The sequence below is a fragment of the Aulonocara sp. 'chitande type north' Nkhata Bay genome, linkage group LG1 (genome assembly GCF_057382095.1).
Source record: "Aulonocara sp. 'chitande type north' Nkhata Bay isolate Kocher_YH1m ecotype deep benthic linkage group LG1, A_spYH_male_GT1.1, whole genome shotgun sequence".
Lineage (NCBI taxonomy): Eukaryota > Metazoa > Chordata > Actinopteri > Cichliformes > Cichlidae > Aulonocara > Aulonocara sp. 'chitande type north' Nkhata Bay.
Genome location: NC_141344.1, coordinates 27869583 through 27879995, shown reverse-complemented (window position 1 = coordinate 27879995; position 10413 = coordinate 27869583). Strand labels below are relative to the sequence as shown.

Genomic DNA, 10413 nt, shown 5'->3' with positions numbered 1-10413 from the left:
CCACGCTCAAACAAACACAGGAACAGGACACTCGCTTATTTTGTTTTTAAAAGTTGCTTCTGATGATAATTATCCACGTGCCTGTCACCTGCAGCATTTCAAATCCCCTCAAAAACAAAATAACTAAATAACATAAAATAAAATAGATCTATAAGCAATATATACAATGCATGCATTCATTTTTAATAAAACAGAGTATGTTTATGAGAGACTTTTGCCTACAGAAAAATGGTTTATGATTAAACAATAGTACATTGATACATTTGTGAAATAGTAATATCATCTCTGTACTTAGACTCTTAATCAAATTCTTTTTTTAATTTCTTAATTTAAATTTGTTTTTTATTTTTTTAAACATTTTTTAAATAAAAATAAAATTAAACAATATATATGATACAATTTTATGTCACTACATCACAGCAAAGAACCAAGTATTAAAAACCAGGTTCCTTCATTCCTTCCTTCAAACCTAACGTGATAGTATAGAAGAGAACTGCAAACATTTGAGGATGACATCCAACTGCAGGTCCTTCTGTCCAATCATATGGATCACTAGGCCCAGCATCAGCCACCACCAGCATCCATCTCTCTTGCTTTCACTCTTGTACACACACACACAACTCTAGTGTGGCAATTGGGTGCGCTGGTGTCTTCTTTTTTTTTAATGCAGGATTTTTTGACCTCTGTGGCCGCATGGAGATTTTCCAGGTATGATGGCATTAATGGTGATGGGTGAATAGCTGGAGGAGGAGCTTTGTTAGATAAGGATGGCATTAGATAAGGCCATTAGTGTCCCGTGGATTATTGTAATCCAGCCTTCCTATCACTACTAGCTTGAATGCTCAGTCTATGGTCAGTCTGGTCTGGTTTGGAGCGGGTTGGAAGATGGCTCTCATCATACAACATTTCCTGCTGGGCCTCCTTCTCCTGGGAACAAACGGTACAATTTCACTCTTACAGTTGCACTGATATTATATTTTATTACCAGTGTGTGTTGTGTTTATTTACCTTTTCTTAATGTGGTTAAACTAACAGATTGATTCACAGATTTTAGTATCCAGAAAGGGTGACTATGATGCCCTAACAGTCCTGTTTTTTTCTTCTTCTTCTGTGCCTCATCAACTGGCTTTTTTTCCCTCCTGTCCATCTGGCTGAACAGTGTTCATCGGTATTTATGCTCAGGAGGTATGAAAAATCTCAGCAACCCAGCAAAATGTCACAGATGATTTAACTGTCACAGTGTCAGGATTTGCTTGTAAAGAAAAAGAAAGAAAAACAACATCAACAGCAAAACACAGATAACAGCCAGACCAGAGTTATTATGTTAAATTATTCTCCTTTTATCATTTGTAAATGAGCTCTATGTCAATTTTCAGCTAATAAATGTTGTTTATGTGTGTCTGTATAAGAACCCTGGGGCGTGGACTAACAAGTCCTGCAAATGTGATTGTGATGGAGGCGAATCGCAGACGGAGGTTTACTCCATTGGGTCTGGCTCATCTTTGGTGCGAGGAGTGGACTGCATGCCGGGTGAGAGCCATTAAACGTCACTCTGAGTGGACATGAATCATATAAGTAGCTTAAATCTCAATCACTACTTAATTTATTCATAACATCAGTGTGCTTTAACCCCCTGTGTCAAGACTTATTTACTAATGAGATTTATTACGTGACTTTTGCTGATCTACAATTGCACCACTAAAGTGATAATAGTTCTTAAAAGGAGAAGGGAAGGGTGTGTTAGATAGACAAGAATTAACTGTTGTTTAACCTGCTCAAAACTGAAAGGTCTGTACTTAACAGTGATTTTTATTACTGATTAATCTGCTGCACAATCAGAGAATTGAAGCCAATTCAACTGAAGACAAAGTAAGACTGCAAATCTTCATATTTGAGGAGCTGAACGCTTTAATTTTCTGGGACTCTTGCTTGAAAATTGCTCAAACGATTATCACTGCTGATACAAGTAGATGGACAGTTTCAGTGTGTGCACAACTGTGTGTCTATAGTTTGTGTTCATGCAATGAGCGCATTAGGCTCCAGATTTGACGCCGCAGGGTGGATGGACATGCTTCACTGGACATCCTTGGAGAAAGGGAAGAAGAGGGGGGGACATGTGAAGAAACAGAAGCTACCTGTGATAACACTGCACAGTCCTCCAGAATTCCCGTTTCAGTAACAGGAAACCTGCATTTGGATGTTTGTCAGAAACACTCAAAAAATAATCTCACTGCAGCGCCCAATAATAGCTGATCTTGAGTTTTGAATCGTACCATATTCATCCTCAAACTGAACGCTCTCTCACTTTGCCAACTTAGCCTGGGATTTAGCTTTTAAACTAAATCCCAGTGAAATCTGTAAACCTGTTTTGTTTTCCTGTTTTTTTGGACCTCCTACAAAGAAACTATAAAAAAGGTCTTCTGACAGCCTCACTTGAGCCTGAGAGCTAAAGATCAGATCTGAATCACGTCTGACTCGATGAGGAGAGGAGCTGACAAACGAGTGAATCAGTGTGTTTGAGCTGAGCCGCAAATCACATGGCAACCAGAAACAGATAGGAGGAAGAAGTTCTGCCGACTATCATTATATTAGAGCATGATTCGGAGATTACGGGGCTCATAATAGACCATGCTGATCTCACAATTACAGAAACCAGCAATTACCGCTACGTGGATGAGAACTGATGAGTGAGAAAGACTTTCCTGCCCGCTCTGCGTCAGGGTTCGCAGAGTTCCTCAATCCACTGAGTCTCACCTCGCAGTTTGCCTGTTGATTCAGCCATCTGAATATGTGTTGTTTTAGTCAGGAAACACATTAGGGAGGACTACAGAGGCATTTGCATTACTGTTATGTAAACACTTATCTCCTGACTCACACAGACGTTTCTGCCGGGTGTGTTGTAATGCTGGGATTAGACAGGATGCAACCCTGTGCCAGATAGGCTTAAGCCAGTAGTAAACAAAAGAGCAGCAGGCTACTTCTACTACAGTTTCTGTTCCATGTGTCCACAGCTGATGTTTTTCTCACTCATGTACCACTGTCTCTCTCTCTCTCATTCACATATTTAAAGGCTTTATTTACCAAGTAAAGGAGTGGCTCTCGTGTGATTTTAAAGGAAGCGAGAGAACAACACAGAGCCAAAGCCACGGAGAGCAGAACATGGCCATCTGTCCGTCTGCTGCCCTAATGGACATCACTGATCTCTCACCACGGAGAATTAAACTGCAGGATTTTAGGATGGGATATGGGTCACACAGAGGCTCCTAACAGTGGGGGCCATGGGAGCGAGAGGGTGTGATTATGGGAATCTGCAGGGGTTAGGAGAGAGGAAAGGATGCCGAAATGGAGAATTAAGGAGAGGCTTAGTGGTTTGATGGTCTTTTTATATATATATATATATATTTTTGTGATGCACTGCTTGGCTTAAGCTAGCCGTTTGTATTCTCTTCTCTCAGGGTGACGATATTAAAATCTCATGGCCACGAGAACTTTCAGCGAAAGAAATATTACCTGAAACTAAGAGCGCTCATGTTAAGTTGTCTCCGATCTCCTTTGCAGAGTGTCCCTACCACAGACCTCTTGGCTTTGAGGCTGGATCAGTGAGTCAAGAACAGATTACCTGCTCCAACCAGGACCAGTACACTGGCTGGTTCTCCTCATGGGTACCAAGTAAGGCGCGACTCAACAGCCAGGGCTTTGGGTAGGTATATATATATAGGCCAGCACCACACAGCCAACTGTTGTGTCTCTTTTAAAAAAAGATCATGGCTCTTATCATCTGTGAGGAAAAGTGTAGTAAACACACTCCTTATGTATATTTTGTTACTTAAACACACCAAAATGCTCTTGCTTAAAAAACCATATAGATGAGACAAAATGGGGAAAAAAACATACAGAATCTAGTAGGACTTTTTAAAAATGCTAAATATTGTAATTTTTAAGCATTAAGTTGAATCCTTTCTTTCATTTTCTCTCTTTCCGAAAACAAAACATCATATCGGATGTTAAAAACTGTCAGTTTCCTCAGAACACAAAACAACAGGATTTTATCTTTAGAGAAGATATTGTAAAAACAGCAGTAAATTTCTCTGTCCTGCGTTGTGCTAAACTGTCGTGACCAACTATGATATTTGTTGTATAAATCAGTGCTGATATTAAATGTTTTTCTTTCTCCTCCAGCTGCGCCTGGCTGTCTAAGTTCCAGGACAGCAGTCAGTGGCTGCAGATTGACTTAAGGGAAGTGACGGTGGTGTCAGGGATTCTCACTCAGGGCCGCTGTGATGCCGATGAGTGGATTACCAAGTACAGTGTTCAGTACAGAACAGATGAGAAGCTCAACTGGATCTATTACAAAGACCAGACTGGAAACAACAGGGTCAGTTAAGTGCACTTTGGATACACTGAATAATGTTCAGCACTTCAAGTATGGAGGCCTGAAAGTGCCTAAATCAATAAATAATATGACATGAAATGTATGAAAATATAATATATAAAAATAAGGAGTGTGTATTAATTGACCTACAGTTCCTTTTATTTTTTCATCTTTTTTTTAATGTATTTATGCAGTATTTGACAGTTGCATATAAATAAAATACTAAATTAAATGGAACACAAATAAACAGAGGAATCAATATAACAGTAACCTAATTCAAAAGACATTTATGTCAGCGAATTTAATTGCTGCCAACATTTTTTAAATATATTTTTTCTATGTATTCAATGGTTTTTAAATTTATTTTTTGAGCCATTTATTATTCTTTTTATTGAAATTGTTTTTATTTAATGCCCTTCATACTCAGACACCGGAGGTTTCTTTTTGATTAGGCTAAGAATGAGGCTACATAATTCTTTGTCCATGCCTCTTTGCATGAAACATTAGGCATTTTATATTTGCCTGATACTGACATCATGAGAAGTCATATTTTAGAAGTGATTTAAACTGTTAATCAGTCATTGAAAACCAACTGAACGTTAACTGTTTGCAAGTCAACTACCATGTGGTTCTAGAAATAGTAGCTTTAATGCAATGGCCGGTTTTAACTAATCTACACCTTAATCTTGCCTTTCTGTCTTTCCTCAGGTGTTTTATGGGAACTCTGACCGGTCCTCGTCTGTGCAGAACCTTCTGCGGCCGCCCATCGTTGCTCGCTACATTCGCATCCTCCCTCTGGGATGGCACACACGCATCGCTCTGCGCCTGGAGCTGCTGCTCTGCATGAACAAATGCATGTAAACCCCCCCCACCCCCCACTTCCCCCCAACCCCTTTAAAAAATACAAACAAAACAGCTAAAACACACTTACATAAATGCATTAAACCAGGTTTGTTTGATATGTACAATGAGCTCTCATTCACTCCACTCTGCATTGTCTGTATTAAACCAGTCTCACTATGGGGACTTCAATTTGGGGAGTTCTCAATAGATTGCTCCATTTGCAATGAAACGGCATAAACTGAAAGCAGTAATTAGGCATGGAGAGGGAGAGGTAGCGTTGCTATGGCGGTTGAATCTGCGCTCATGTTAGAAATCCAAATCGTTCTGTGATAGGTCAATAAAATTCTGTCTGCTTCTCCTGATAATCTGAGCGTAGCTGGGAATTTACACAGTAAGTCTCCCCTCCTTATTTACCTTAATGAATCGGTGTGGTAGTAGTCTGCAGTTTTCATATTTTCAGCAAATCCCATGAAAAGACTGAAAACAACAACAAGGTCATCCTAATTACAATTACTGTTTGCATTTACAGCATTTTTTAAAATTCATATTTTCTTTATTTAATTTTGAATGTTTGTTTTGCTTTTTTACATTTCTAATTAATTATTTGTCCAAATATAATATATAGTAAACAGTCATATATACATAATTTATCATCTGGTGGGTCAAATTAGAACAAATGCATATTATTCTGCAGCTTAAACACCAGTTACCACCAGATTTTGTGCACAGCTGTTAGATAATCGGATAGGTGTAACAGACTGCTGTCTTTAGTCTTTTCAATGAATTTGTTAATATGGATTTATTTATTTATTTTGGTCTTATTGCCTCATTTGAGTTACTGTTTTCTTGTTTGATTTTTTTGTTGTTGTTTGGTGCTGTTGTTAAAAATTCCTGATTGCTTTCTTTAATGTTATATTTGAATTTCCCATTACACTTAGGAATACATTGCAGAGCTGAATTGCTCTGAAGATGTTCTCTTTATTGTATTTTTAAACCATGTCCTTGAATAAACAAATATGTGTCTGTTTTTATGTTGCGTCTGTGCTCCAAAACAAACTCTGAGACATTCAAAAATGTACAGTTGGCATTTATTATGAGACCCTATCATTTTTAAAGTAGAACGGTCAGTATAGATACTCTGTTATTTTTTATTTACACCCTGTCAGAAGTGGGAAACAGCTTAATGACAAAAAAAGAGAATTGATGTTATAGGAAACACATTCATATTTCTGAACAAAAAGTCTTCTTCTCATCTCAGTTTTCAGCGTGTGCGACCTGCTGAGGGTTGAAGCCTTCATTTCCATCTGACGCGTTGAGTCGATAAACTAACGTAAGGCTTCGGGTCACTAGCAAGGTAAACTTCATCATCACTTTGTCCCATTAGTGATATAAACAAACCCATGTCAGCAGTCATTTACAATCATTAGCAATGAGGATTTTGTACACAAGCCCACAACATGGGACAGTTTTACCTTCTGTGGGATAAACTTAAGAAAAATGTAAAAAATGTATTGCAGAATGATGTGATGTCACATACCAACAGTTGCCAACGCTGTAATCACAGTCTCCTGCAGGAAATCCTTCTTTGTGCTATATTTGGCTCAAATCCATCTAGCTGCCGATTTGGCTAATACAATCTGCATCACTCCGAGTCTTTTAGTGAGTGTTATTGCTTTCAGTCAACCATCAAGTTACTGTGATTGATTCTTATTTTCACCAAATGGGGATCCAAACTTTTCATGGACCATTCTTCTGTTCTTTGTTCCTTTTGTCTGTGATGGCATTTGGAATGCATTTTTTTGCTTTATGCTTTCAAATCACAAACGTATGAAAGGGAATTAAGGCCACTGAAGAAAGAAATTTGAGGTCATGACTTTTTTTCCCTTCAAAATCCTGAGGAAAACAAAATCATAAGTCTAACTTTAAACTAAGAATTCTCTGAGGGAGAGATTTGTTTGAGAGTTAATCATAATTTTGAGAAGAATTCAGTTTTGAAGAAAAGACAGACATTGAGAAAACTGATCAGATTTTTGAGGAAAAGGTCAGAATTCTTAGATTAAAGACAGACTTTTGAGAAAAAGCCTGAATTGCTAAAATCAAAATTTTGAGGAAAAAAAAAGAAGAAGAAGAAGAAGAAAAAGAGATTTGCAACTAAAGTCAGATTTTTGAGGAAAATGTCACAGTTCTTAGATTACATCCAGAATCTTGGGAAAAAGCCTGAATTACTAAAATCTGAATTTTGAGAAAAACAAAAAAAGTCAGAATTTCCCAATTGAATTCAGATTTTTGTGGAGAATGTTAGAATTCTTAGATTAAAGCCAGATTTTTGAGAACAAGTCAGATGTTTGAGCAAAATGTCTGGAAAAATAGTCAGAATTGTCAGATTAAAGAATTATGCAACTGAAGTCAGGTTTTTGAGAAAAAGCCAGAATTCTCAAATTAAAATCAGAATTCTGAGAATAATGCAACAAGACTGTTTATTTTGTTTTTTGTTCCCCCCCAGCGGCCTTAATACTGTTTTATATTAAGGAGGACAGAATGAAGAATAATGGAAAAACTGGGGGAAAACAATGCTGTATACTTCCCCTAGGCCACAAAATGTTTTTCATTCTACACACCTCAGCTTTACATTGCCCACAGATCAGAAGACAATTAGTAAATGCTTTAATGAACAATCAAGTTAAGTAAAATCATCCCTGATTATGACTGTTAATGTTAATAGTAATGCAAACTGGAAAATCAAATTCAGATTTACAAAAGACTTTTACAAAACTCTTGATAACACAAGCTTTTAAAATGCACACAGGAAATGTAAACACATATTATAGGATAAGTCTGGTGTTATTTCATATAATTCATGGCGTCAGCAAAGTCCTATGAAAAGCCCACACCCAGCCAGTGGGGGAATGTAAGTAACCACATTCACTCAAGTACTGTACTTACTATATTAAAATGAGCATATTCTCTACTTTAGTTAATAACAAATTTCAATAACAAATTAAAATGAATCTAAAGATTTTTAGAGCACATACACCCCACTTTGGCTGCACAGACAATGCATTTGGAATTTCTGACAAAATAAATAAATAAATAAATAAATAAATGGATAAAGATAAAGTATTACCAGACTTATCCTTTAAGATCTTAAAGGTTGCAGGTGAGGTATGCCTTTTTGCAGAGAGCTTCCCTGCCGTCTCAAAACACTTTAAATTTTCAATGTCATGTTAGGTAAACCTCCCTCACTAGAGCTGCGTGGTGATGTGGGCGAAGATGCCCGTTAAATGGTTTTTAAGGCTGTGGACAAAACCAACATGGCAGCAACAAGATGCTGGAAAGCTGTTTGTCACTAAACGAACTGAGGGACTGAAAAATGGGCAAATTTGAAAACTGCGACAATGGGAATGTAAGATAAAATGACCTGACAATTACAATATGTGAAGCACAGAGCCTAACAGTCTCACTCTGGCTGTTCTGCTACCAAACCCTGCTAACAAATAGCCCAACTTGTCACAAAACGTCAAAACTGATGTCATGAGGGTGATGGGCAGATTTGCACTATTTGTAATATCAGATATTTTATATATTTGTCAGTATTTCTTTTTACATTTTGATGAAACAATCAGAAAAAAGGGTAAAAACAACATAACATGATAATCTGCTAATAACATATCAAATCAAACAAACAAAAAAAAGACATTCACCATTATTAAATATTCCTTGTGACATATTGTATTATCAACACATAAATATCTATGCATTTCTTTGTGTCGAAACTAAAGCTCTTGCAATTACACATTTAATTCTATATTACCTTATAATATTCCCATATAACCTACATACTGTGTCATTTATAGCTTATATCCTTGAATTTAAAACAAATAAATATTTCATAAATAATGTTAATATAAATCATTTTTTATGTTCTTATCAAATATCAGAGCTTGAAAAACATTTGAGTTTATTGGCCACTGCTGTGACAGCGGCTGTCTAATGTGTTGCAGTAGCGTCCTGTGAACAGAAGATGGCAGCAAAGAGGCCACATGGGCAGTGTCTCCTTGACAGGGATGATCAGCTTGTTCTGATGTAACCTTGCAAGTAGAGACAGACAATAATATAGAGCTGATACAGTACTGGCATCTCAAGAAAGGATGGGCCCTTCCCTATCTTTGCTTCCCTAAACCACACTGTCCCAGGTGTTTGGCCGATCAACGTCTAGGCTTTTAGATTTCAGAGGCATGAGCATCAACAGATTACTACATTTCTGAATTAGGACTTGATCCAGTGAAAAAGGCTCTTGTGTAGACCCTTACTGCAGTACCACGATGTCTGCATTCTGGCAGGTGCTTCCGGGATGGAGCTGCATCGGAGGTGGTGTGGTTGAGAGGTTTTAGAGGGCGGTCTCCTTCAGGTCGTTGAGGTTTGGCATCCTGGTGCGGGAGGCTCGGGTAAAAGTGGGTCCATTCTGACCCGGTTTGATGCCCAGCTGTTCAGGGGTGAACTGAGCCCCCTCTGCCCGCTGTAAAGCAGATACGTGCCAGCTGGACTCTATCTGTCCCGGCAGGGGGTAGCTGGCCTTGCGGCTCTTAGCCTGGGTGGAGCTGCTCACCCCAGTGTGCCCCCTGCTGTCGGCATGACCTCGACCCTCGGGGTAGCCTGCTTTGGAGGAGGGCTGAGGAGGGTTGGGCATGGGGGCTTGGAAGCGCAGGTCTTGAGGAGGAGGAGGAGGGGGAGCCTGTCCTTGATTTGAGGAAGAAGGGGAGAGGTGAAGGAGCCTACGTAGTGACTTGAGTGGTTGGCTCTGGCAGGGGGGGAAAGAGACACCACTGATGAATTATCTTAAAAAATAAAACTATATTTTTGTTATTGTTTACAAATCCCATGACCAAGCCCAACAGTGTGTCACATGTGCTGAGGCCATGTGACAGTATTGCAGGTAACTGTCTGTTGAATTCACATTGGCTCAAGGATGCTATCCCCAGGTAGCTATCTTGCCTAAAATGTGCATTTCGATTAGTGAGCATGGACCTGAGGAGGACTATCTCCTGCTGTGTGACACATGAAAGAAAGGTCAACTTCAGACAAAACCCCGACCTGATTCTCCTGACATTGTCTGGAGTTGATGGGTGAAAACAATGTTTTCTGTCTGCCGAGTACTAAAGCCAGTCTCACACACTGTTGGGAGAATCTAGGTCAGTCTC

General features: G+C 38.6%; 2 protein-coding genes across 7 annotated transcripts in view; one reads left to right on the top strand and one right to left on the bottom strand.

The window, feature by feature from the left end:
* Window positions 1-782: 782 nt before the first annotated feature.
* On the top strand, window positions 783-6242 carry rs1a (retinoschisin 1a). Its single transcript, XM_086291168.1, has 6 exons — window positions 783-940; window positions 1160-1185; window positions 1410-1530; window positions 3559-3700; window positions 4180-4375; window positions 5081-6242. Exons 1-6 carry the CDS (start codon window positions 850-852, stop codon window positions 5231-5233), a joined length of 729 nt encoding a protein of 242 aa, XP_086147294.1. The 5' UTR covers window positions 783-849; the 3' UTR covers window positions 5234-6242.
* The window catches only part of cdkl5 (cyclin dependent kinase like 5), a 42806-nt gene continuing 38406 nt past the window's right edge, over window positions 6014-10413 (bottom strand). For all 6 annotated transcript variants that reach the window (XM_086291138.1, XM_086291124.1, XM_086291114.1 and 3 more), the window contains one exon: window positions 6014-10013. In XM_086291138.1, coding sequence (XP_086147264.1) covers window positions 9603-10013 — 411 coding nt within the window. In that variant the 3' untranslated portion in view covers window positions 6014-9602. The remainder of the gene's footprint in view (window positions 10014-10413) is intronic.